The 25365-nt window shown below is 52.0% G+C and overlaps 2 protein-coding genes across 4 annotated transcripts in view; one reads left to right on the forward strand and one right to left on the reverse strand.

Moving 5' to 3' along the window:
- Positions 1 to 13601, reverse strand: part of AADAC (arylacetamide deacetylase) — a 28573-nt gene extending 14972 nt beyond the window's left edge. Inside the window, exons 1-5 of one of the 3 annotated variants that reach the window (XM_088171136.1) lie at positions 12936 to 13601; positions 12086 to 12246; positions 11278 to 11443; positions 11103 to 11186; positions 9175 to 9234 (exon numbers count right to left, since the gene is read on the reverse strand). In XM_088171136.1, coding sequence (XP_088027262.1) covers positions 9175 to 9204 — 30 coding nt within the window. In that variant the 5' untranslated portion in view covers positions 9205 to 9234; positions 11103 to 11186; positions 11278 to 11443; positions 12086 to 12246; positions 12936 to 13601. Of the gene's footprint in view, positions 1 to 9174; positions 9235 to 9326; positions 9930 to 11102; positions 11187 to 11277; positions 11444 to 12085; positions 12247 to 12935 lie in introns of those variants that run through there. The other 2 variants (XM_088171138.1, XM_088171137.1) reach the window with 2 other exon arrangements.
- On the forward strand, positions 10671 to 22459 carry IGSF10 (immunoglobulin superfamily member 10). Its single transcript, XM_088170393.1, has 6 exons — positions 10671 to 10855; positions 11875 to 12004; positions 12615 to 13005; positions 13506 to 17771; positions 18565 to 19456; positions 20074 to 22459. Exons 1-6 carry the CDS (start codon positions 10671 to 10673, stop codon positions 21974 to 21976), a joined length of 7767 nt encoding a protein of 2588 aa, XP_088026519.1. The 3' UTR covers positions 21977 to 22459.
- The last annotated feature ends 2906 nt before the right edge of the window (positions 22460 to 25365 follow it).

Genomic DNA, 25365 nt, shown 5'->3' on the forward strand with positions numbered 1-25365 from the left:
TGTGGAAGTGTTTTACATCCAGCATTCCTGGACTCCCTGCTGGCTGCTGTTCCCATGCAGTGCTTTGGTTTTAACACAAAATTACAGCTCATAATACTGGTGAGCAGAAAAATAGCAAAGAACAGTGTGTACATCCAGAAGGACAGAGAAAATCTCCACATCCCCTGACAAGCCAGGCCAGAAAGGAAATGAGGGCAAAACATCCCCACGAGGGGAAAACACACACAGCCCCTCTGCAGCGAGGGTGAAACATTCCCTGCATGCAGCACCAGAGCTGCTGAGCACACAGCCTGAAGGAAGGGACTTTGGTGAAGTTTTTGGTGCAAACCCCTCTCAGCTGTGTGTCCCATTTTCAGTCACACACACCATCAGAACTCGGCACATTCTGGCAGCCCCCTGAGCACCCTGGTCTAGGGAAGGTGTTTATGCTTGGTTTAATGTTCTCCCACCATGTGTGACTCCTACACTCCTGCTGCTGAAAGCACATTTCACCGAGGTGGCTGCTGCTCTCACAGCCACATAGATAAATTTTAATTTCTTTTTAATACATGGAATAAAGTTATTAAAATTGCACACACACATACTGCTGAGCTGGTTTTGGCTGGGGCTTAAACCACAACAGTTGCTTATCTCAATATCAGGATAAACATCACAGTGCTGCACTGCAGGAAAGGCTCTGGCCCCAAATTAGTTTTGCACTGCTTATTACAGACACGTGCCACTAATATCAGTATTTCTCATGCTTCAAAAAGTCACTTCTCCCTACAACAAGGGAGGGTTTTGTCTCAGTATTTCTGCCCACCATAAATTCTGGTGCCATTACAACCTGGTTGCCATCTCAGGCTCGCTGGGGTTAACCCCTGTGCAGATCTGGGAGGTGACAGCCATGGGAGCTCTTAGAAGAAACCTGCACCCTCCCAGCCAGCAGAAACCAGAGCTGTGACACAAGGGCACAAGGGCTCTGCAAGGCTCCTCCAGCTGAGCAGTGCTGATGGCATTTGCTAGATATGTTTAGTTTCATTTATACCCTCAAATATATCCAGACACATCCAGCCTCTTGAGCCAGCAAGCACTCACATAAACATCTGAATTGGGGAAAAAAAACATAATGGAGTGCTGGCAGAAAGTGAGCCAAATGTGTTTGTCAGAGGCACTTGGATTTGCAAAAGCCAGCCCTCTACAGCCAAATTCAGTTTTTGGAAATCAGTGGGAGTTTACCCATGTCATCACTGGATCAGAATGTGGCCCCTCATCCCTGCTTACCACGACCTAGAAATTAAATCCAGCTCATACACAACCAACCAGGTATTTTCTACACGTAGTCACAAGGGAGAACTTGCCAGCAGGAGCAGAGTGAGCCCTGTGGCACTGCCAGCTTGGTTTGTACTTGAACCAGGATTGCCAGGGGAAAGGGAAAAGCCAGCAGGGCACCTTCCACACAGGAATGCCAGGTAGAGCAGGGGCTGAGCACAGGGGAAAGTGCCAGAAATTCCAAGAGCAAAGAGAACACCAGCTCCATATCTGTACACTGCTCTCCCAAGCATCTGCACTTAGCTTTGGGCTACGTGGCCTCTCTGCCAGATGTTTCTTGTTCTTGCAGCATCAGGGGTGGATGGAGGGAGCAGAGCAGCCCCCTGGAACCGGGCTGGGCTCAGCCATGGATCTCCCCATTCCCAGTGCTCCATTCACCTCCCCCAGGGGACGTTTCCCCCTGCCTGGAAAGCAGCTCCAGGAGCCCAGTGGTGCCCCTGGGCAGGCCCTGGGGGGATGTGCAGACATCCAGCCCCAGGAGCACACACAGACACAGCAAAGCAGCTGCAGGGAGCCCCTGTCACCCTGCCTGAGCCAGCAGGATGGATCTTCCCAAGGGCTGGGGGCTGCAGCAGCTCCTCCTCTTGTCCCTGATCCCCCCTCTCCTGCCCTGGGACCCAGGCTGCAGCAACTGCAGCTCCCAGTGGGAATCTCACAGACACTTGGTGCTGCTCTGGGGCTGACACAAGGACCAAACTGGAGTAAGATGTTATTTTTAGTTTTCCATCATGCCATCACACGATCAGGATCTGCCAGTTCTGCCCAACACACACGATGTTAATCTCTGACTGTAACTCCCTTCTGGGGAAGTCACTTTGGACCTCACTTTGTCAGCAAAACCAGAACAAAGCCAAAGGCTCTCTGCTAAACACACAGGAGATAAAGCAAACCAGAGGCCAAGAGCATGTGAATTTACAGCTAAGTACTCCCAGGCAGACACTCTGGTCTTGGATAATTTCAACATCAGAAAATGTTTTTCCAGGAAGGACTCAAATGAGCTGAGTCTCTTAGAAAAGGAAAGAGAAGCCAAGCTGTCCTTTTTCATTCTTATGGTGAAAAAGGAATTCTGAAAGTCCTTTCCTAGAAAAGGAAAGACTGCATTTACTTCAAATGCTGGAAAACCAACAATTTTGGCCAGGTACAGCTTTGGGTTGTCCCATCTATTGACACGTCCTGAGCTGCTCTGAGGGGCACAGGCTCTGCCTGAACAGGGGAGGAAAGGTCAGAATTGCTCTGAGGCTGCTGCCATCCCTGCACGGAGCTGCTTTAGAGCCACCCACTCACTCCTCCCTGCAGGTAACCGGGGCCTGCTGCTCTGCTCTGAAACAAAGCAAAAAATGTGCATGATGTCTGCAAATTCAGACTGAAACCTTCTGTCATTGACTACAACATTTACTGCAAATAAATCCAGTGTTTAGAGTTGTTTTCCAAGTGCTTTGCACATAAACAAGGCTTTATTAACATGCTGGCAGAGGTTTAAAAACTGTTTAATTGCACAAGTCCCTGCTGGCTCAGGACAAACCAGCTGGACTTCGATCTAGACCAGCTTCTGGGCACAGGGCTCCAGCCCAGGGCACAGCACCTGGCAGAGCTGAGCTCCCCTGGGAAATCATTTCTGCACTCATGCTGACAGCTACCTTCAGCCCTGAGACAGCATGGAGAAAAAAAGTCATTTTCTCTTCGACTAAAAAAACGCTGGAAAACAGGAAATTGAGGCAAATGTTGTAGAAATAAGAACAACATTGCTGAGGTTTGTGAACAGAGCTGCTGAACGTGTGGCTCAAGAATTGCTGAAAGAATTAAGGACACATTCCTTTCAGCTTGATTCAACAATTTTCTTTATGTAAAAAACACAGCATTAAGCTGACTGTTGTGGAAAATTTACCAGTTTTTAGCAGAGACTTGCCAGCTTTAAACAGAAAGTTCTCAGCCAGCATTCACAATTTGCTGTAGTTTTACCCAAGACCAGCATTAAAACCTTTATTAATCTGATTATTTCCTGTTGCTAGATTCAGCTATTCAACATGAGAGTCATTGTCATGTCCTGATGAAATAAAGTTTTTTTTTTTACAGCAGTGATTTACTGTGCCTACAGCAGCAATGTGTTGTACCCACAGCCTCTCTGAAATCCATGATTTTTCCTAGTGCAGCAACAGAAGTCAGTCATGCTTTTGGGTCTGACCTGTATTCAATTAAAGCCTCGGTAAGACAGTCAAAGTTTGAGATTCCTAATGCAGCACATTTAATGTCCAGATGCAAGCCAAGGAATAAACAGAAGAGAACATTTATTTTAGTGGCTGTCGAGTTGCTTCCAAGTGCTCTATCCCACATCCCTCACAGGATAAATAAAACCAGATCATGCTGTGCTGAATGAAGGGATCCCAAATCCCTGACTCCTCCCAGGGATCCCTGCTTGTCCCAGGTGTCCCAGGGGACCCTGCAGCCTCTCCTGCCCCAGGGGATGCCAGGCAGGTGAGGAGCTCTGTGCTCCCCCAGCCTGGCTCCAGGGGCTGTCCCTGCCCTGTGCTCCCCAAAATGATGGGATTTGCATTAAGAGTTGTGCCAACAGCAACAGGGAGGCAAGAAACTGGAGTAAGATGTAGGGGGAATAAATGGAGGTTTGTTGTATTTTGATATGTAGGAAAGCATCAGATTTCTTGACTTTCAGCACAGCAGCTGGATATTCCATAGGAGGCTTTTATGGAAGAAAAGGGGGTTTTGGAATAGTGTGCAGCATTCATCCCTGCAGAGTTTATTCTGTTCAGGAATGGAAAGGACATTTGATCCAGCTGACAGCTCTGACACAAACCAACACAGCAAAGTCTGAAACACACTTTCCAAAACACATGGAACATGAGAGCAGTCCCCAGGGACCCCTGCCCTGCCCCTCACCAGTCCCTTCGTGCCCTACCCTGCCCCTAAGAGAAAGCTTTTGTTTCACCCAGCACTGCTGAAGGGTGCCCAGCCCCATCCCCCAGCTCAGGGTCAGAGGGTGGCACCTCCTGCCCCATTCCCCTGACCCCAAAAACACCCAGAGATGGAGCCAGACCCCAGGGCAGGGTTAAAGCTGACAGCCCAGGGCTGGGCACAGCCCTGTAACACACCTCGAGTGCAGTGGAAGCACCAAAGGGCATCCCCAGTAAATAAATAAATGCTGTTATAACTGTAAGTCTGTAAACTTCTTTGGTGTGCCAGGTGGGCCTCTGGTTTCCTGGAATTGGAGGGGAATTCACTTCATTGATGAAAATAAGTTTGTAGGAACCCTGGGCCCAGGGGACCTGGATCTGTGCCATTATCAATACATCCATAGCTTAGAGCTACCACACCAAGACAAAGCTCAGAATGTTCTAGAAATGTGTTTAGTGATACAATTAATTCAAATTTACCCTTTTCCTCGCAGTCAGCAGCACAGGCCTTTAGCCAGCACCCTCACTGGTTCATTGGCAATGTCACAGGTGTCACCCCAGCCCAGCAGGGCTGCTCCTCCATCCTCCTCCGCTTGCCCAGCTCACTCGTGCTGGAGACATGAGCCCTTCAAACCACCCCACCTGTGACTGTGAACTTCTTTATGTGCTTCAGCAGACTCCAGACACTTCTAGCATCACACTTTAGAACACCCATTTTTCAAAATGCCATCACATTACTTTGTGTAACAGCTCAAACGCTTCCCTGCACCAGTATGAGGCTGAACACAACGTGGACAGCCAGCCTGCAGCACACACAGAAAGAAACTGCACAATGTTACTCAGTGCTGGAGCATCAGCAGCCAGCACAGAGCTCAGAAACCTCATCTGGAGATGTTTGTGAGGTGGTTTTATGACTAGATCTTGATTTTTGCCTGTGGTGATCTACTTTAAACCATAACACAAATAAACTTGTTAAGTCTAATAAGTGGCACTGCAGCTTTAGCGTGGTGTAAGTGTTGAACCATCCCACATGCACAGCTCAAAGCAGAGCAGTTCATGAGTGTTTAATTTGCCATAGGACACATTCAGAGCTTTGGAAAGCCAGCAGCCACACAGCAGCCCCTGTGAGCCACAAAAGAAGCCATAGGAAAATATTGCTAAGACAAAAGCAGCAGAAGAGACAGTGGGAGATCATTATCCAGCTATGACCTCATTGTTTCAATTAGGGGAATTACAATTTTTAAAGGATTTTTAATTAGGTATTCTCAACTACTTTAAAGTGGTGAGTTATTCTGCTGAACATACAAATGGAGAAAAAGAGAAAGCTACAAGTCCGAACTCTCTATTTTTCACTTTTTAATCCATATCACACTTTCACATGCCAAACAATTCTTCGTGTGCTATTCCAGAGAACAATTATCCCATCACTCAGAGCCAAAGGTTTGAAAATGGCCCAGCAAGTGACCATCCCCTCTGCCTTCAGCAGCTTTTCAGTGCCAGCTCTCCACAAACCCAGCACTGCTTCATTCAGCACGCCCAGCCCCAGAACACACACATCTGCTTGTGCTGGCATAGCTAGGGCAGGAAAGTTTTCTAATGCAAGTTAAACTTACTGAGGAGAGCCTAGCCCAATTCTGTGTGAGCCACCACGGCGAGTTCAGCAAGTAAATGACATTTCTGGGTAAAACACACTCCTGCTCCCCGTGCTGCCAGCATGAAGAGCCCAGGGCAGCATTCAGGATTCCTTACCTGCAGCACAGGCATCTCTGCTTCCCTTGTCCCCACAGCTCAGCCCAGAAGAACTCTCATTTTCTAGCCTTGACCTTGACTTTTGGAGACTCATATAGGAATTCCGACATTCACGAGGCTCCTCACACCCTGCTATTGCTGGTTTTCAATCACAAGCCCCAAACTGGGACTCAGAGCAGAGAACTCTCACCCCAGCCGAGCAGGGGCTGACCTGTGCCTGCCTTAAATAGTCCTGGGGTTTGCCTGGCAGCACCTGTGCCTCACCCTTCTGACACCTGGAAATAATGCAGGTTGGTCAGAGCTGCTGACAAACCGGGAGCAGCACCAACCAGAGGGGCAGGGGAACACGGGAAAGGCTGCAGCTGACACCTGGACTCTGCTTTGAAATGGTTTATTTAATTGTCACTGGGAAATAAAACATAATTCAGAAACACACTGTGGCCTGCAGCTTGGGAATAAACAGCCATCCCTCATCTCCCCTACCCAGAGGTATCTGCTGCCTTCCTTGGGTGAGGGTGGGGTTGGTGAGGTATTTTTGTTGGGGGTTTCTTCAGCAGATGGCAAATTGATATTCCAGGACAAGCAAAAATTGTGCAGCAAAGATCAGCTTTTGGTTTGTTTTCAGCTGGCTGGGAAGTGTTCAGGTTCTTTGAACTTTAACTGCAGAATGAATGAACTGCAGAGCATTCTCCTTTAACTACTGCATTAACCTATAGGTCATGGGGGCCATGGATTTGTAAGCTTGCTGCCTTATCCCATGGATGTAAATCCATGATGTATAGCAGCCATCAAGAAACAGGAATGTGCCTGATTAATCACCCTCACAAAATAACTCCAGAGAGCAAGACTCTAAAATGTGGTTCAGTGTTGCTTTTGCAATTCAAACCATGAAAAACCACTCCAGCTGATGTTTGAGATGAGTGTTGAAAGCACCCAGCCCACACCTGCAGAAACGCTTTAGGAGTGCCTGCAGTGGTTTGCAGGTGCCTGTCCCTGCTGACAGGAGAGGAAACTGTCCCTGGGAGCACAGGGACACCTGATGGAGCACAGGAACCCCTCGGGGAGTCATTGCAGATCAAACGTGGGATCACCCTGCCTGAGGAGCTTCCCCAGTAATGAGGAGAGCAGATCTCGCTCAGGCACAGCCAGGGTTAAACAGGGTTAAACGCTGTGACCTGGAGGGACACACAGCCCCTCCCTTCATGGCCCCTCTGACACCTGCCCATGTGACAACAAAGGTGTCACAGCTTTCCAGACAGGGAAATCCCGACCTGTCTCAGCTCGGGATGGGATGGGATGGGATGGGATGGGATGGGATGGGATGCACCCAGCAGGAGCTCGGGGTGGCTGCCCACACTGTGCAGGATTTACAGAGCCCAGGTCACCCCTGCTGGATGGAGATGAAAAGCAGCAGCCCTGGGGGTCCCTGGCCCTTCACACCTGGTGTGGACATCAACAGCAGCCCATCCCACGCAGGGGGAGCTGCACTGCCCCCAGCCCAGCCTGAGGGAGCCCAGGGAGCCCAGGAGGGGTCAGGAGGGGACAGGAGGGGACAGCAAGGCAGCTGTGGCCCAGGCCCCTTTACAGCACACTTTCCTCTGATGTGCTGCTTGGTTTCCTGGAGTGCAGCACTCCCTGCCCTGTGCTCAGCACCACTCTGCCCACGCACACAGCTCTGCCTGTCCCAAAATCAATATTTGCACAGATACACCAGCAGCTCCAAACGCTGACCATGCTTCCAGAAGTGGTTGCTGCTTTGTTGGGAGCTTGTCCAGCTCATTACAATGGGACTGAAATGTCTGACTGTGGCCTTGAGCCACAGGAGAGTTGTACCTAAGTGTGCTATTTTGAAAATTCCCAACAAGGCACTGGGAGGGTCATGTCATCCTTTTCAAGGCATCCAGCAACCCACCGAGGCATTGAAAGAATTTGGCCAGCAAGAAGCTGTGAAGGAAAAGAACAACATGAAAACAGTTTGCAAAGGGCCTTTAAGGAGAATTGGCACAATGTAGAGAGAAGAGAGAGCGTGAGGAGGGATAAACTGAGGCAGAGTGGGAATGCTGAACTGCAGGAACAGAGGCACCTGCAGGGCTGGCCTGGGAAACAGCTGGAGCTGTATCACAAAGGAACAGTGGGGTGAGGGAGGGACAGGCAATGTGTGCAATGGAAGAATAAATTAAAAACCAAATATCATCAAACAAAACCCAGATACATATTTCAGATACCTAATTAAGATTGGAATTGCATTTAAAAAAAACCCTTTTGCATGGAACACATCAGGGTAGTGCTCTCCGAAGCTGTGTTCGGCCTCCTTAATATAATTTCTATTGACTCCTGTAAATAAAGAGATCATCCACTATTTCTATCAAGATCCCAGGTCTGTGGATCAGCCCCACCACGATTTTCTTGGAGGAAGCTGAAGATCACCTGGAGAGCCAGAGCCTCCCTCAACAGGTGTGTCCTCGTGCCAGCTCAGGTGTTTGTGCACCCCTGGGCAGGTCCCTGCACACAAAGCACAGGGACGAGCTGGGCAGCAGCTCTGCCTTCCCTCCTGAGCCAGGTCATTCCACAGAAAGGCACATTAGGAATGGAGCTGTGGAAAATGAGCAGGAATTGTGCTCCAGTTCTGACAGGTACGATTTGCTGTGCAGATCCAGTTCACAAACACTTCCTTCACTCAGCTCTCCTGAGCTCACACTCAGTCACACTTTCCTGCCAAAATATAGCTTCACTTAACAAAAAGCTCCCTTCATTCTCCCTAGTAATGAATTCCAGCTAAACCAATGTCTTGAAGTCAGACATGGGCCAGAATTGCCAGCAAAGCAGCGAGCTCAGCTCGGGTTTGTACAACCATTGTGCTCTCCCTAAGGCCGCCCCAGGAAATCCCAGCCACATTATAATAAAATATTCCACATGTTCCTCAGCCACCTTCCCGAGGGAGAGCTTTGTATCTCTTGTAATTTAATGCTCTGCCTCTCAGAAGTGAGAGCTGCAGCTTAGTGACAACAGACAGCATATCCTGAGATGAAAACCCTGTTCTTAAAATATTAACAAGGTCCACGTACATTTTAAATATTTGATTTTTATTTTAACGCAATTTTTCAGATATGTAATTTTGGAAAATGTTCTTAGAAGTTACTTCAGTTCCTTGTCTACCATCTCTACAAATTATGGAGACTGGTACAAATCATTTAAAAATGTCTTTTACCTCATGTTTAAACTCACAGAAGCGCAGCATTGGAATGTGTCGCTCCAGAATCCTTGACCTCTGTCATCCAGAAGAAAAAAATTTATTAACTGAAGGAAAGCAATGATGCTTTGCTTTTCAGACAGTAATGAAGATGGAGAAAATGCACCTACCCACAGCCTTCCAGCACTCAGGGGAGCAGAGTCCAGCGTGGGCTGGCAAGATTTTCCCTGTTCTCAGGGTAGCACCTAAAAATTCCACCTCAGGGTTTGGTGCGGGGCTCAGTTGAGGCGTTGTTGTTATTTCTGAGCCCCAAAGTGCCAGTCCCACGAGGGGGTCAGTGTTCCTTGGCCCAGTCCCCGTGCTGAATCGAGGTGACACCATCTCAGTGTTTCACTGAGATGATAACAAACACCAGCCAAAGAATTCCATGGGTTTCATTATTATTCCAAAGCTCTAACTGGCTCACGCAGAGCACCCCACCCCTGCAGCCCCCCTGAACTCCCACAGCTCACAATGGACTTTGAACCCATCTGAACAATTTTAGAACCTTTAAAAACTTCTTTGAGGCTTTACCTTACCAAATTTTGTATTGCCTTTACCTCTCCCGTCGGACCCCTCCCAGAAGGAGGTTTGCCCTGCAGTGACACACCTGAGGGGCTCCTGTGAGGGGTCACAGTGTAGGGTTCCCATGTGGGGTTATCATGTGGGGTTATTGTGAGGGGTTATTGTGTGGGGTTCCCACGCAGGGTTCCCATGCAGGGTTCCCGTCAGGGGTTCCCGTGCGGGCCGTGCCGGTCCCGCAGCATCCCCGGAGAGGCGGCGGCTGCGGGCGCTTCTCCCGTCCCCCCTCGCAGCGATCCCCGTGCCGGTCAGGCTGCGGGGTCCCGGCTGTCCCCCCGGGAGGACGGGTCTGTGTCGGGTCTGTCCCTGCCCCGCCCGGCCCCGGATCGCGCAGGTGGGAACGTGCGGCCGGTGCCGGTGCCCGTGCCCATGTCGGTGCCGGTGCCGGTGTTGGTGTCGGTGCCGGTGCCGGGGAGGCGCGCAGGGTTTGTGCGAGGGATGCGAAATGAGTTAATTTGGGCTGGAATGGCTCCTGGCGGGGAAGGAGCTGACGTGTGGAGCCGCCCCCGGGGATGAGCCGCCGGCGGGCCGGGAGCGCTCGGCAGAGCCGGGCCAGGTCCGGGCTGGGACGCACGGCCCGCACCGCTGCAGCTCCCGGGATCCCGGCGCGGTTCCAGCTGTTCCTGGCAGCGGCAGCTCCCGCACATCGCGCCGGACAGGGGCAAGCGGGGCAGCTGCGAAATGACAGCGCTTTAGATCATGACACAGATCCCTCGCTGAGGGGAAACCCGAGAGTTTGGGGGGCTGGTCCGTGGGCGGGTTTCTCTTTCAAGTTAAGAATTCTTTTCAGCTAACGGGTTAAACCCGAGCGGCGCTGTGAGTGCCCGTGTGCTCTGTTTCCCTGCAGGAACCCGCCCGCCGCTCCGGGGATGGCAGCGTAGGATCCCCGCAGGATGGGGGGCACGGAGCGGCCCCGCTGGCTGGGGACCCTGCTGGCCTGCCTGGCCACCCTGCCGGCCATCAGCGCCTGTCCCCGGCCCTGCGCCTGCCCCGGCCCCGCCGAGCTCCACTGCACCTTCCGCTACCTGAGCGCCGCCCCTCCGCGCATCCCTCCGGACGTGCAGCGCATCAACCTGGGGTACGTGCAGCGCTCACACCGCTGGCCTTTCTACACCTGGCACAGCAGTGATTAACCTTCCGATTCAGGGCTAGAGAGTCATCAGATAGGTAAGGCTACAGAGTTTCATGTTCTGCAGTGCTCAGCAGTGGCTGCAGCCGCAGCCAGCAAAGCCTGAGACCACCCACAGAAAGGAGAAATCTTGGGGTCTAGCACAGGGCACACGAAAACTTCAGGAAGTTTTGAACTTAACTTTCCTTTGTATTACCTGAATTTGTGGTGTCTGTAGCAGGGAAGAAGTCTGGAATAGATTTCTCTCCAGGAAAGGCCAGTTCAGAGCTCAGAAAGTGGACTGGAAAAGGAGCACATGTATTAAAATCTGCAGAGACGTTGCAGTGATGTAACACCAAGGTCGGGGTTAGATCCCTGTGTGAGCCATTCACCTGAGGGCTGGGCTCCATGATCCTTCTGGGTCCCTCCCGGTTCAGCCTGTTCTGTGATCCTGTCACTTGGAAGGTCCCACAGTGTCGGGGTCCATGCTTTCATCTGCTGAGTTCAGGGGAAATTTCACTTGTCTGGCCTTGCCAGCCTCCATGGTGGTTCTGTTCTCTGTGTGGTTAAAGGAGCAGGGAATAGATCAGACCCAGGCTTGTCTGGCCCCTTCAAGCAGTTTCCAGCAAGTGTCCTCTCTCTTTAATCAAATGATGAAACCATCAGCAATATTTGATACACATAACCTTCCAACCATCCAGATGTGTCTGCAGAAAATACACAAGGAACTTTTCATTGAAGTGGTAGCAAGTGAGCACAGATGTGTTTCATGCTTGCTGTCACTTGCCCCATCCACTGGGAATTTGCCATCAGTCACTGCCCTGGAAAAGTGACCACCTTTTGTGCTAACACGAAGGAATGACTTTGTTTCCTCTTGGCAAGGGGAAGTGCTGCTTACCTTTAGCTGTTCTCAAAGAGTGGTTCTTTTGTTTTGGGCTGGTTGGATTTAAAAGCTGTGAGCTGGGGCTGACTAAACCCATCCCATACAGCTACAACAGCCTGAGGAAACTCAGCCCCACGGACTTTGCTGGCCTGGAGAAACTGGAGATACTGATGCTGCACAGCAATGAGATCAGCACCATCCCTGGGAAGGTGTTCAGTGATTTACATTCACTGCAGGTACAGTGTTACTTTTGTCATGACTTAGCTTTCAGTGATACAGAGCAGCCTTCTGCAGCATTTCAGTTTCCTGTTTCTTACCTCGTTCATGTGAAAGTCAACAGCCTCCAAAATCCAGTCTCCTAATGGAAAATGTCTCCTTCCCAGGTAGGCACTCAGGTACAGGTAAAGAGCATGACAAGCACATTGGTGGATATCTCTCAGCTGTATCTTAGCAGGAAACTGCAGTCAAAGCTCCTTTTCTATAGAGGAGAAAGATTGCAAAGCTTAACTACTGCATCTGAAAAAGGAAACCTGTCATTGTTAAATTGCTAGTCAGTTTGGGGCTTTCTGAGGATTGTTTTCCATTGAGATTTCCCTTTTCCTACAGTACAATCCTGTTCCTTTCTAGCCTTCGTGCAAAAAAAAAAAAAAAAAAAAAAAAAAGCCAAACTGTGCAGAAACTTAGCACACTGCATATAAACAGTTTTTAAAGAAACTCCAGTTCCCTGGCATTCCTGATCTGGTGAAGAGCTTTCACTGCACAGAGTAACCTTCAGCAGCATTTACTGGGGGTCCTATAACTTTAACATGGCTTAATATTATGCATTTATTACTTTTTCATGAACAGGTGTTAAAAATGAGTTACAACAAGGTGAGAGTGCTTCAGCAGGATGTATTTTATGGCCTGAGCAGCTTGGTACGGCTGCATATGGACCACAATCACATTGAATTTGTGAATCCCAATGTTTTCTATGGACTCACTTCCTTGAGGCTGGTCCACCTGGATGGAAATTTGATTCAGCAGCTGCATCCAGACACTTTTGTCACCTTGCGCTACAACCAAATATTCAGAATATCCTTCCTGAAGCACATCTCTCTGTCTGACAATGTGCTGACCTCACTTCCACGAGAAATGTTTTCCTACATGTCAGAGCTCGAGAGCATTTACCTGCATGGAAACCCCTGGTCCTGTGACTGCAGCCTGCAGGGGTTTGCAGAGTGGGCACAGGACAGACCAGGTGAGCTGAAGGCTTTGTTTATGCTCTTTAATCCTCTTGTGTCATCTCACTCTTCCTGATGTAGGTAACTGTCCTTTATCCATCTACTTATTCTCCCAGAAAAGGCTCCCAGGAAGATAGGAGTTTTGTAGGGGTGTGTAATCAGGATAAAGAGATTAATACCACTCCATTTCCCAGATTAATTTAATCTAGTGCATTTAACACATTCCCAAGTGCAGTTTTCTTAACAGAGAATTTTCCTTGGCCAGTCCAAAGCTTCTGTGCACCAGGAAAATCCAGAGGGAACAAGCTAACTTTTATGGAATTGGCAAGAGCAAGGGCCACTTTCACTTGATTCTTTAAAAAGAAAACTTTTTAGGACTTTCTCTTCTGCTGCCATTCATAAGTCACTTCAAGCCTTGGTTTTATCTTATTCAGAAGAACCACTGGTTAGTAGCTGCATGTCATTTTTTATACTAAAACTTGTAGCACAGAAGCTTACTGAAGTTTTCTTCCCTCAGATGTTATAAAGTGCAGGAAAGAGAGAAGTTCTGGTGTTCAGCAATGCCCAGTCTGTGCTGGTCCTAAAAATCACAATGGGAAAAGTTTAGGGGATCTTCCTTCTGCTTCTTTCACCTGCACTAAGCCAGTCATCCATGACTCCCTGAAATCCAGGAACCTCACGGTGCCAGATGATGGAGATTTCAGTTCTGTGTCTCCCAAGGACTTGATAGCCCCGATAGGATCTGTGGTTTTGAATCTGACTGACCAAGCAGGAAATCGAGGCGACTTGGTTTGCGATGTCCAGAAACCAAAAGAAACGTCACCCATCTCATTTGACAAAAACGGCCACAGCACAGTGCTCAAAACCTCGTTCTCAGCATCCCTGGTGTGTGCTATCGATTATGGACACATCCAGCAGCTCTGGAGCATCCTGGCACTGTACAGCAACTCTCCTTTGGAGCTGGAGCAAACCGTGCAGGCAACCCACGTGCCTTTTATCAGCTACGAGTATAAGCAGGTGTACAGTGAGAAGGACGAAGTTTTCACCGATATCCGGGCGGTGCTGCGGGCCGAGCCAGCCTGGCTGATGCAGAGGCGAGTGGCCCTGCAGCTGGACAGGGTGGCTACCACTCTCAGCACGCTGCACGTCCAGCTCTCCACCCGCGCCCAGCTCAGCCTGCCCAGCCACGGCAAAGGCCAGGGCGGCCAGAGCTGGGCCATCATTCCCAGGGACAACAGCACGCAGACGGAGCACGCTGTGCTGGTCGGGGGCACGGTGGAGCTGGGCTGCCAGGCAGCCGGGGAGCCAGCCCCCGCCCTGGAGTGGCTGCTGGCCGACGGCAGCAGAGTGCGAGCCCCTCACATCAGCGAGGACGGCAGGGTCGTGGTGCTGAGCAGCGGCGTGCTGACCCTGAGGACAGCGGATGTGTTCGACACGGGGCTCTACCACTGCATCAGCACCAACCAGCGCGACGCCGACGTGCTCACCTTCCGAATCACGGTGCTGGAGCCGCTGGTGGAGCACGGCGGGGTCAACGGAGCCCGGCTGTCACCTGCTCTGGGCAGCGCGCTCCACCTCCCCTGCGCCTCCGCGGCTGCTCCAGACGCTGCTGTCAGCTGGGTGTTACCTGAGCACACAGTTCTTCGCCGGTCTGCAGGAAACAAACGTGTTTTCGCCAATGGCACCTTGGAAATCCGAGGGGTGACGGAGAGAGACGCGGGCTACTTCCGATGTGTGGCGGCCAACAGGTACGGGGTTGATCTGCTGGTTTTCCAAGTGCTCGTGAGACAGGATGAAACTGCTCTGAAGAAACAGCATGGAGCTCTGGGAGAGTGGGAAGAAGGCTCTGGCAATGAACTGCTGCTCCCTGCTGCAGCACAGAGACATCCCTCAGCCTCCCCGGCAGCTCCTGGGGGATCTGCAGCAGCACAGAGACATCCCTCAGCCACCCCGGCAGCTCCTGGGGGATCTGCAGCAGCACAGAGACATCCCTCAGCCACCCTGGCAGCTCCTGGGGGATCTGCAGCAGCACAGAGACATCCCTCAGCCACCCCGGCAGCTCCTGGGGGATCTGCAGCAGCAGCAGCCAGCAGCCAGGGCACAGGGAGTGCACGCCAGAGGAACAGCCACGGGAAAATGCCCCACTGGCCCAACGGAGACAGAGCAGGCAGGAGGTTCAGGGGACACAGGAGACAGTTTGTTTCCTCAGGCAGGAGAGTTGATCCACAGCGCTGGGCAGCCCTGCTGGAGAAAACCAAGAGGAACCTGACAGGGACAGACAAACGAGGAGAAGTTGCAGCAGAACTTCCCATTCAAGTCCACAAGCTCTCAGAGGTACCCGAGGATGAGGAGGAGACATCTGGTGATCTCATATCTCCAGAAGAAGAATTCATACCAGCAACAGAGAGATCTCCAGTATCTGCTCTGGGGAGAACAACAGAGCCCATGATCACTGCAGGGCCCGAGGAGACTGTGAGTGCCACTCCTGCCTGGAACAGCTCCCTCCTGCTCACAGAGCCATCAGCTCCCCTACCCTCACCTCCTCCACACCCCGCAGCACCTGCCAGAAAAAGGCCACAAACATTTCCAAAACCTACAGACTCATGGGAAAGATCTGATTTGAGTCAAATATCAGCAAATGGCATAAAACAATCAACTGTACCAAGTGGAACATCCACACTCTTCCCTGCTGGGCAAAACTCAATATATTCTGGGGAAAGTAATAACCAGCACTTAAGGTCTGCATCCACAACACCCATGACAGAAGCTGCAGGCACCAGCAAGGCTGTAACTCCCCAAAACACAGCAGACAAGTTACATATTTTTACTGAGTCTATTGACAATGTTCCCACCATAACAGATCACCAGGTCCCTGTGGAGACAGTCAATGCACCAAGCTCTGAAATTGGCCCCATTTATTTTCACAGTACTCAGAAAGGAGGAACCCCATACCCACCACTGGCCCCGACTTTGGCAGCTCATCAGCAAATTCAGCTTATCCAGGACGTTCCAACTCAGCCACCCCAGCTCCAGCAGCACCACGGGAGACGAAGGAAAATTTCTGGTCGGAGACGAATTGTTAGACCAGGACGTACCCCAGGGGTGAAAGAGCATCGATACCATTTTGGGAGGCCAGGGTCTGCCAGAGGAGGTACAGCTGTGGCTGCAGGTGTTCAACTGAATGTGAACTCTGTATCAAATGTACCAACCTCAAATAACTTGAGCATTTCCGTGAATCCATTTAGCCCAGAAGCGCCCCAGTCTTCCCCCTCCACCGTGGATATGGCATTGGAGCACCCTGTGGGTACCCATCAAAACACAGCATTCCTCAGGGAAGAGGAAAAGAAACAAAGTGCAAGGCAAAAATCTGCTACCACAGTCACATCTGTCCCTGCAAAGGACACTGCCACTACTGCAGCCAGTGCATTGGGTGCAATGGGCTTGAAGCCAACAGTTCCACTTGTGGCTGCTCCTCAAACCGACACCAGAGTAACCAAAACTGAAATACTCAGAGTGGGAAGAAGGAGAGGTCAGAGGAGGAAGAGGCCTCCTAAAAAAGCTGCCCCACATCGTGTGGCTGCAGCCCACAGCATTGCAACCACCCCTGCAGCGAGCACAGCCACCCCTGCAGTGAGCACAGCCACCTCTGCAGCCCACAGCATTGCAACCACCCCTGCAGCGAGCACAGCCACCCCTGCAGTGAGCACAGCCACCTCTGCAGCCCACAGCAGTGCAACCACCCCTGCAGCGAGCACAGCCACCCCTGCAGCCCACAGCAGTGCAACCACCCCTGCAGCGAGCACAGCCACCCCTGCAGCCCACAGCAGTGCGGCCCCCCCTGCACCGACAGCTCTCACATCACCAGCTGTGCCTCCGAGCCTTGCACCTGCAAAACCCCTCCCTGGGAGCACCACTGCAGGCTCCATGAGCAAAACAGCAGCACTGGGGGTCCCTGAGAGCCCCCAGGCACCCCAGCACAGGCCCAGGGCAGCCCCACAGACATCAGCAGCCCCGGGCACCTGCAGGAGCACCCAGTCAGCGACGTCCCTGCCTGGCACTGTGACTGCCCAGAGCCCCACCGTGGCACCCCGAAGCACACCAGTCACACAGAGGAACACCCAGCTGGCCACGTCCCCAGCTGCTGGTCCTGCCCAGAGCCCCACCATGGCTCTCCAAACCTCCCCATGGCTGGACCAGCCCCCTGGTGCCACAAGTGCCCGACCTGCTGCAGCCAGTGCCACGCCAGGGCCAGCGCCTGCTCAGCACATCAGAGCCACTGCCACGGCAGGAGACAAACCCTACCTGCGGATGGGGGAGGGAGGTGTCCAGGCAAAGCTGGGAGCACATCCCACAGCCCCAGCACGAGCCGTGCCAAGTCCTGCTGCAGCCACTGCTCCCAGTGCCCGGCACCCCTCCCCTGTGCCAGCCCCCACCACAGCCACCCCCAGAGCCTCCTCGCCCCCACGGGGGGGTGGCCAGCGCCAGCCCCAGCCCAGGCCACCTCCCCAGGGCACAGAGAGGGGGAACACTCTGCACTCACCACAAATCACAGCTCCCCGGGGAAGGGACAAGGACGGGTCTGAAAGGAGACAAGATCAAGGCACCACCGCCATCCCCAAGCCCCTCACCTCAGCCTCTGCAAGCAGAAACCATTTCTCAAAGCCCAGAATAGTCGGAGGGAAATCGGCTGCTTACACTCTGCTGGCGAATTCTGATGCTTCTATTCCTTGTGAAGCTACTGGGAACCCTCCTCCAACAATACAGTGGACCAAGATACCATCAGGTGAGTTTGATAAACCTCTCTAGAATTTACCTTCCATTAGTGCTGTAATTTGCCCCCTCTTCTGTGTGCCAAACTCAAGCATTGCTGCATTTCAGAGTACTGTGAAATATTAGTGAAAGGTAAACTTGGAAACAGTGACAGAGACTCGGTGGAGCATCTTAGTACCGATTCTGGAATAGCTCTTTACTGAAATGATTAAAAAAATCAAACCTATATTTAATTATAATTCCTTGCTTATTGTGGGAGTAATTCAGTATTTGTTGTACATTACCTGCTATTCCGGAACAGTGAGACAAGTGAAAAGAAAAATGTGGTGAAAACTACTCAAACGGAGTCTCAGCTGTGCCAGGTTTGGATTGCAAAGCCCCATGTGCTTTATCCAAACTTTGTCTCTGCTGGAGATTCAGCTTCATTCTGACTTCAAAGCTTTGTCATTCTATGCGCAAAATCCTCTGATTTCTTTCGGCTTTCTCGCTGTTGTCTCGGTCATTTGGGGGAAGCGGAGGCGGGCAGGTATTGGGGCACAGGAGAGCCAGGGGCAGGCAGTGACAGTGACAGTGACGGGCAGTGACAGTGACACACAATGACGGGCAGTGAGAGAGGCAGTGACAGGGACAGTGACAAGGGCAGTGACAGAGGCAGCGATGGGCAGTGACGAGCAGTGACAGTGACAGGCAGTGATGGACAGTGACAGAGGCAGTGACAGAAGCAGCGATGGGCAGTGACGAGCAGTGACAGTGACACACAATGACGGCAGTGACGGGTCCTTGTTCCGCAGGGCGCGGTGCCGCAGGTGTCCCCAGGTGGGCCGTGCTGGCCAACGGGACTCTGTCCATCGCCCGGGCGGGGCCGCAGGACGCGGGTCAGTACCTGTGCACGGCGGCCAACGCGCTGGGCACGGCCCGGCTGCTGGTCACGCTGGCCGTGCTGGCCTCGCCGCCGCGCATCGCCCGCGGCCACCAGCGCCTGCTGACCGCGCACTCCGGGACCAGCGTGGCACTGGCCTGCAGAGCCCAGGGCTGGCCCCCTCCCGGCATCTCCTGGCTGCTGGCAAACAGCACCCACCTGTCGCACTCCTCGTCCTCCTCTGCGAGTGACAGAGCCCGCGTGGAGCCGGACGGCACTCTGGTCATCCGGGCGGTCACCGTGTACGACCGGGGCCTCTACACGTGCCTGGCCAGCAGCCCTGCGGGCTCCGACACGCTGGCCGTGAGGCTGCAGGTGGTCGCGGCCCCTCCCAGCATCCTGGAGGAGAAGAGACAAAGCGTGGCGGCCGCGGTGGGGCAGAGCCTGAGGCTGCCCTGCACCGCGCGAGGGAACCCCGAGCCCACGGTGCACTGGGTGCTCCCCGACGGCACGGCCCTGAGACCCGGCGAAGGTGCGCAGCCGCTGCCGCCCCGGCTGTGGGTGCTCCCCGATGGCACCCTGCACCTGGGCACCACGGCCCCCTCCGACAGCGGCACCTACGAGTGCATCGCCACCAGCTCCACGGGCTCCGACAGGAGGGTGGTCAGCCTCGAGCTGCAGCGCACCGAGACACTCCCGAAAATAGCCAGCGCCTCTCAGCATCTGACCCGGCTGAGCTTTGGGGACAGGCTGCTTCTGAACTGTACGGCAAGTGGGGAGCCCAAGCCCAGGATAATTTGGAGGTTGCCCTCCAAGGCTGTTGTGGACCAGTGGCACAGGTATGACCCTTTTTACCTCCACCTCTTTGGTGCTTCAAACACTGTCCCCTCTGCCCCTCTGTCTCCCTTATGCTCACATAAGAGCCTATTACAGCACTAAAACGCCGTGAACTAAACCAATTTTTAAGCTTTTAGCAGTGGTGAAACATCAGTTCTAATGGCATCTATAGCTAATAACAGACCTACAGAGGTCTCAAAGTACAAATCATATTTGAATTAAGGTTATTACTGTCACCATGCAGTGGCTGACTGCTGTCAGTTTGGAGGAGGAGAAGTTCCTTGTAACAGATTTGTGAAGCAGGGCTCAGGAGGGAGGGAGGGGTTTCTTTCATCTCCGCCCACGTTTGCCTTTGGGAGTCTCCCCACATCCCCTCCCACAGTAACACCTCACCTCCACCTTAGGAGAGACAGCCCCAGCAGGGTCAGCAGCACTCACACCCACACAACATCAAAATTGACAGTGACATCAGGGCAGGACACGCTGGGTGGGCACAGTGCCTTTGGGAAGGGCTGCTGGGTTGTACCGTGCTGTTAACACGTTCAGTCCCTTCCAGCGCTCAGCATTACCCCCAGCACTTACTTCCAGTATTGTTTTCCTCTCTCTCTCCCCACAACAGAATGGGAAGTCGGATCCATGTGTACCCCAATGGATCCTTGGCTATTGAGGCAGTTACAGAAAAGGATGCAGGTGATTATCTGTGCGTGGCCAGAAACAGGATTGGGGATGATCTGATACTGATGAAAGTCGGCATCACAATGAAACCAGCCAAGATTGACCACAAACAGCAGTTCAAGAAACTGGTGCCATATGGGAAGGATTTCAGAGTGGACTGCAAGGCCTCAGGGTCTCCCACACCAGAGATCTCGTGGGGCCTGCCGGACGGGACGGTGGTGAACAATGCCATGCTGGCTGATGACAGCGGGCACAGGGCTCGCAGGTTCGTCCTCTTCGACAACGGCACCCTGTACCTCAACAAAGCCGGAGTGGCAGAGGGAGGGGATTACACTTGCTACGCCCAAAACACTCTGGGGAGGGACGAGATGAAGATCCACGTCACGGTCGTTGTGGCAGCCCCTCAAATAAAGCAGAATTACAAGACACACGTTACAGTGACGGCTGGAGACACGGCCCTGCTGGACTGCGAGGCTGCTGGAGAGCCCAGGGCACAGATATTCTGGTTGCTGCCTTCCAGTGAGATGATCTCCTCATCCACGGACAGGCACTCCCTGCACGCCAATGGCTCGCTGTCCATCAGCCAGGCTGGCCTGCTGGATGCTGGCCAGTACCTGTGTGTGGCCCGGAACCCTGGCGGGGACGACACCAAGCTGTACAAGCTGGATGTGGCTGCTAAACCGCCCATCATAAATGGTGTGTACAGGAACAAAACCATCATGAAGGTGACGGCAGTGAGGCACTCCAAGAAACACATCGACTGCAGGGCAGAAGGGACTCCTCCTCCTCAGATTATGTGGATCATGCCTGATAACATTTTCCTGACGGCCCCGTATTACGGGAGCAGGATTGTGGTGCACAAGAACGGGACACTTGAGATCCGCAACATCCGGCCCTCAGACACAGCGGATTTTATCTGCGTGGCACGAAATGACGGGGGCGAGACTGTGCTGGTGGTGCAGCTGGAGGTCACAGAAATGCTACGGAGACCGATGTTCAGAAACCCTTTCAACGAGAAAATAATAGCAAAACCTGGGAGAGCTATCACACTGAACTGTTCTGTGGATGGAAACCCTCCCCCGGATATCAGCTGGATGCTGCCCAACGGCACGTGGTTTTCCATCGGGACATCCCAGTTTGTCACAGGGAGCAGTGGCACCCTGACCATCCCTAACCCCGAGGGACGCCACGCCGGGCGCTACCGCTGCGCTGCCCGCAACCAGGTGGGCTACATAGAAAAGATGATGGTGCTGGAGGTCGCCCAGAAGCCCAACATCCTCACCCGCCCTGCGGGGCTGGTGAAGGGGGTCAGTGGGGAGCCCTTGTCCCTTCACTGCCTGGCCGAGGGGAGCCCCAAGCCCCGGGTGGAGTGGGCACTGCCCGGGGGGCAGGTGCTGGAGGGGCCGCGGGCCAGCGGGAGGTTCCTGCTGCTGGAGAACGGGACCCTGCTCATCCGGGCGGCCTCGGCCCAGGACTCGGGCAAGTACCTGTGCAGGGCCAGCAACGCCGCTGGGGACTCCTCGCTCAGCATCCCCGTCGTGGTGACAGCCTACGCCCCCCGGATCGTGGGCAGACCCCCGCCGGCCATCCACACCCTGCCAGGGGCGGCAGTTCAGCTCCACTGCGTCGCGCTGGGCATCCCCAAACCAGAAATCACCTGGCACTTACCTGACGGCTCCACGCTCTCCACAGCCCAGCAGGGCCGGGGGTCGGGGGGCGAGCTGCTGCACCCCACGGGCACCCTGCTCCTGCAGAGCCCCCGGGGCTCCAGCTCTGGGCTCTACAGGTGCACAGCCAGGAACGCCCTGGGCACCGACACCGCCCTGGCACACCTGCACGTCCTGTGAGCAGCAGTGCAGCAGCAATGCTGGGGAGCACAGGCTGCAGCTGGGCTGGGGCCGTCCTGCAGCTCTCATCGAGGGCAGCCACAAGCAGCCGAGTGCCCGAGCACATCCGCAGCAGTCAGCCTGCAGGGACTGGGCACCAGGACGGAGCAAGGGGAAAAGCAGCATTGCTCGCTAGCGTCGGTTCTCTCCCTGTGCAGGGGATCTAAATGAAAGCAGAGTTAAGGCACTTCTGCCCTGCAGAGTAATAGCAAACATTGACAATCAAACACGGTAACTGCCTGGAAATGTGCCCAGAGAGCTCCTGTGTGCACACGGTTGTGCATCATCCAATCCTGCCCACCGTGTGTGACTGTCACAAGCACGGGTCAGAGAGGGCAAGCACGCCTGGGAACCAAAGAGCAGCTTTATTGGGATGCAGATTAACTTCCTCACGTGTTTTAATACTTACTATGTTTTTAAAATAAATATTCAATGGTGGAACAAGTATGAAGTATTTTTAATAGCACAGCTGTGGTTGCCACAGTGTTTTCTGCAGAGCTGTGGGATGACACAGAGCAGCTCAGTTTGGAATGAGGGAAGCTCTGCTCAGCACTGTCAGGCCAATGCACACAGGCTGGGTGTAGAATCACTCCAGCTTGGCATCACTTTCTTACTGTCACAAAAGCATTTTTTAAAGATTTCTCAGTAGAATAAAAATCACATCAATTTGAATCTCAATTTAGAATTGTGATTCCTCAATTGAGCAGCCAGGTAGGTTTAAGAAGCAAATTGAGTTAGCACAAAACAGGAAAAAAGTATTACCAGACTATTTTAAATACTCCAACATTTAAAGTTCCTCTTGCAAAATGAATACATTGAAGAAGAATTGTATAGACTAACCCCTAAATTACATAAAATAGGGGTGCTCAGCCTGCACAAGAGAAGGTTCAGGGTGGCCCCACAGCAGCTGTGGCATTGAGCACCATGGGATCAGCACCCCAAACCCCCAAACTCAGCCTCTACCATCCACCTCTGGGCTCTCAGCTTTGCACATCTGCCTCCTAAATCCCCTTTTTTTTGCTCATTAGACCCAGTGAAAATGCACTAATGCTTTTAGTTCAGTGGTTCTTTGGGAACCTGACATGCTGAATAGAGCTGGAGTAATCCTGTACCCAATAACTCCGTGGGTGCTGCAGAAACCGCCCCAGCTTTGCTCAGCAGAACCTGCTGCTTACTGAGGGCAGTTTCAGCCTTTTACAAGACTTCAGCATCTTCTCCCTTTCTGAAACCAAATCCTTCACTTCAAACGTGTTGTGCAATCTCCTGGCTCCAAGGCTGCAGTAACTGCTGAGGTTAGTCACAGGCACTGAGCAGCACACCGGGGTTTTGGGGACATAAACCCAACCCACAGCACCTGTGCAGGTGCTGGCAGGGGATCCTGCACCAGGCAGCGCCCATTGCAGTGGCACTCTGCCATCTGTTTGTTCCAGATATAAGAACTATCTTTTAAAACCTCAAAAATGGACAAAAATAATATAAGATTAATGCTTTTAAACTCAAAAGGTGCAGTTTCAGCACGAGTGTATTTTCTCTACTTTTCTATAGCAAACTTTTCCTAGTTATCCTCACCTACCTTAAAAATGTTTGGGAAAATTGTGGAAATAAAGGAAACAAGTATAATGAGATTGAAATAGGACTTGGCAGTGACAATTGTTGGGTCAAATCATTCCTAGCCCTAACCCAAGGCTCCAATCAGCACAAAGCCGTGTCTCAAAAGTAATTCAGTTTGTTCAGCTGTCTTCATGCAACTCTGACTATTGCAGAATATACATAACATTCACAACTCCAGAAATACTGATTTCATTAAAAAACCCCAGAGACTGAGGGGGAATTGCACAGCTTCATGCATGACACCATATTCTGCTTATGACAACAGAGCTGGGCTATGAATTGGACTTAAAAAAGAAATCTGATTCAAGGCTGTCACTGGAAACTGCTCCACTCTGCCAGCTCTGTAACACCACCTTTGACACACTTCTACCAGGTTGGTCCTATGCTTTCTTGACTAGAGACTTTGGCAAACCTGGAATATTGATTGTTTAGTACCACACACATGCTTGTATAATATGGATCCCACATCTGTGTTTGTAGGGAAATAGGATCCAACAGCCATATTTAAATGGATTTTTGTGCTCCACAAACACCTAGGACAACTGGACTACAGAGTGTGCCAAGATCAACCCAAAATAAAAATTAAATGAGGTGGAAAACAGTGGGATATTGTAGAGAAAGGAGTATTTATTACTAATTAGACCCATTTACCTCATTTAATTAAGGAGCAACCTTAGTGGAAGGTGTTCCTGGCCATGACAGGGGTTGGAGCTGGAAGGTTTTTAAGGTCCTTTCCAACCCAAACCATTCTGGTGCCACAATTCTATTATTGATACAGTTGATTTTAAACAAAGCTGCCCCAGGCTGTCCCCGTGCTCCCCGTGGGGGTACCTGGGGAGCCTCACCTGGAGCAGCTGCTGCAGAGGCAGCACCCCCTGCCCCACCGGGACAGGGCTTGTCTGGGACACAGGAACCACCTGGGAACCACCCAAAACAAAAAAAGCATCCTCTGCCTTCCCCCAGAGTGTCGTGGGGCTGAGCCATCAGCTCTGCACAGTGATGGTAAATGCAGCTCTGCAGAGGCACAGTCTGCATTAAACCCAATTTCTGGCCTCAAAATTTACATGGGCAAAGGAACTTTGAAGACTGCCACTCGTAAATGAGAGTGAAAAAAACCTCAAAACCTCTGGGCTGCTGTATGTCCTGTGTCACATAAAGTGTCTCACTGCTACTGCTGAACAAAAACCACATGTCAGATCAAAAGCAGGACACGAACATCTCCATATGCCAGGCCAATTTTATGAGATGGCAACGGTTTATGCACTCTGCAATTTGATAGAAACCATCTATCTCTCTGTCAGACTTCAAAGGTAATCTTACACATTTGTTTTCTAAAGCAGCATTTCTTTAAACTTTTTAGCCACTCTGGTATTTTCTGAAGAGTTTACACAGTTATAATACAGATTAGTTGAATTTGGAGCTTCAGAAATAAATATTTAGCATTTATAACTGGAACCGAACTTTTAAACGTCTGCTTGGAGAAGTCACAGTAAAGCTTCTCAAATCATCACGAGGTGCTGCCCTCTGGAGCCAGTGAATTGCTGTAAAACTGGAATTTACCGACCAGAGGAAACAAGACAATCGTACTATCAGAAATGCTGAAAAGCTGTGAGCCTGTGGATCTGTTGCATCCAGCAGATGGCAAATCAGCCAACACACAGGACCCGAGTGAGGGTTAGGAGACCCCCTGGTGCATCGACACAGGGTGTGACTCCTGAGCTCAGCACGTTCAGCACAAA

This window comes from Sturnus vulgaris, chromosome 10 (genome assembly GCF_052056855.1).
Source record: "Sturnus vulgaris isolate bStuVul1 chromosome 10, bStuVul1.hap1, whole genome shotgun sequence".
NCBI classification, from domain to species: domain Eukaryota; kingdom Metazoa; phylum Chordata; class Aves; order Passeriformes; family Sturnidae; genus Sturnus; species Sturnus vulgaris.

Excerpts from the sequence above, each read along its gene's own strand:
- IGSF10 (XM_088170393.1), top strand. The coding sequence starts at position 10,671 with ATGGGGGGCACGGAGCGGCCCCGCTGGCTGGGGACCCTGCTGGCCTGC. Across the intron at positions 10,856-11,874 it reads GTGCAGCGCATCAACCTGGG|CTACAACAGCCTGAGGAAAC; the intron begins GTACGTGCAGCG and ends CATCCCATACAG. Across the intron at positions 13,006-13,505 it reads GTGGGCACAGGACAGACCAG|ATGTTATAAAGTGCAGGAAA; the intron begins GTGAGCTGAAGG and ends TTCTTCCCTCAG.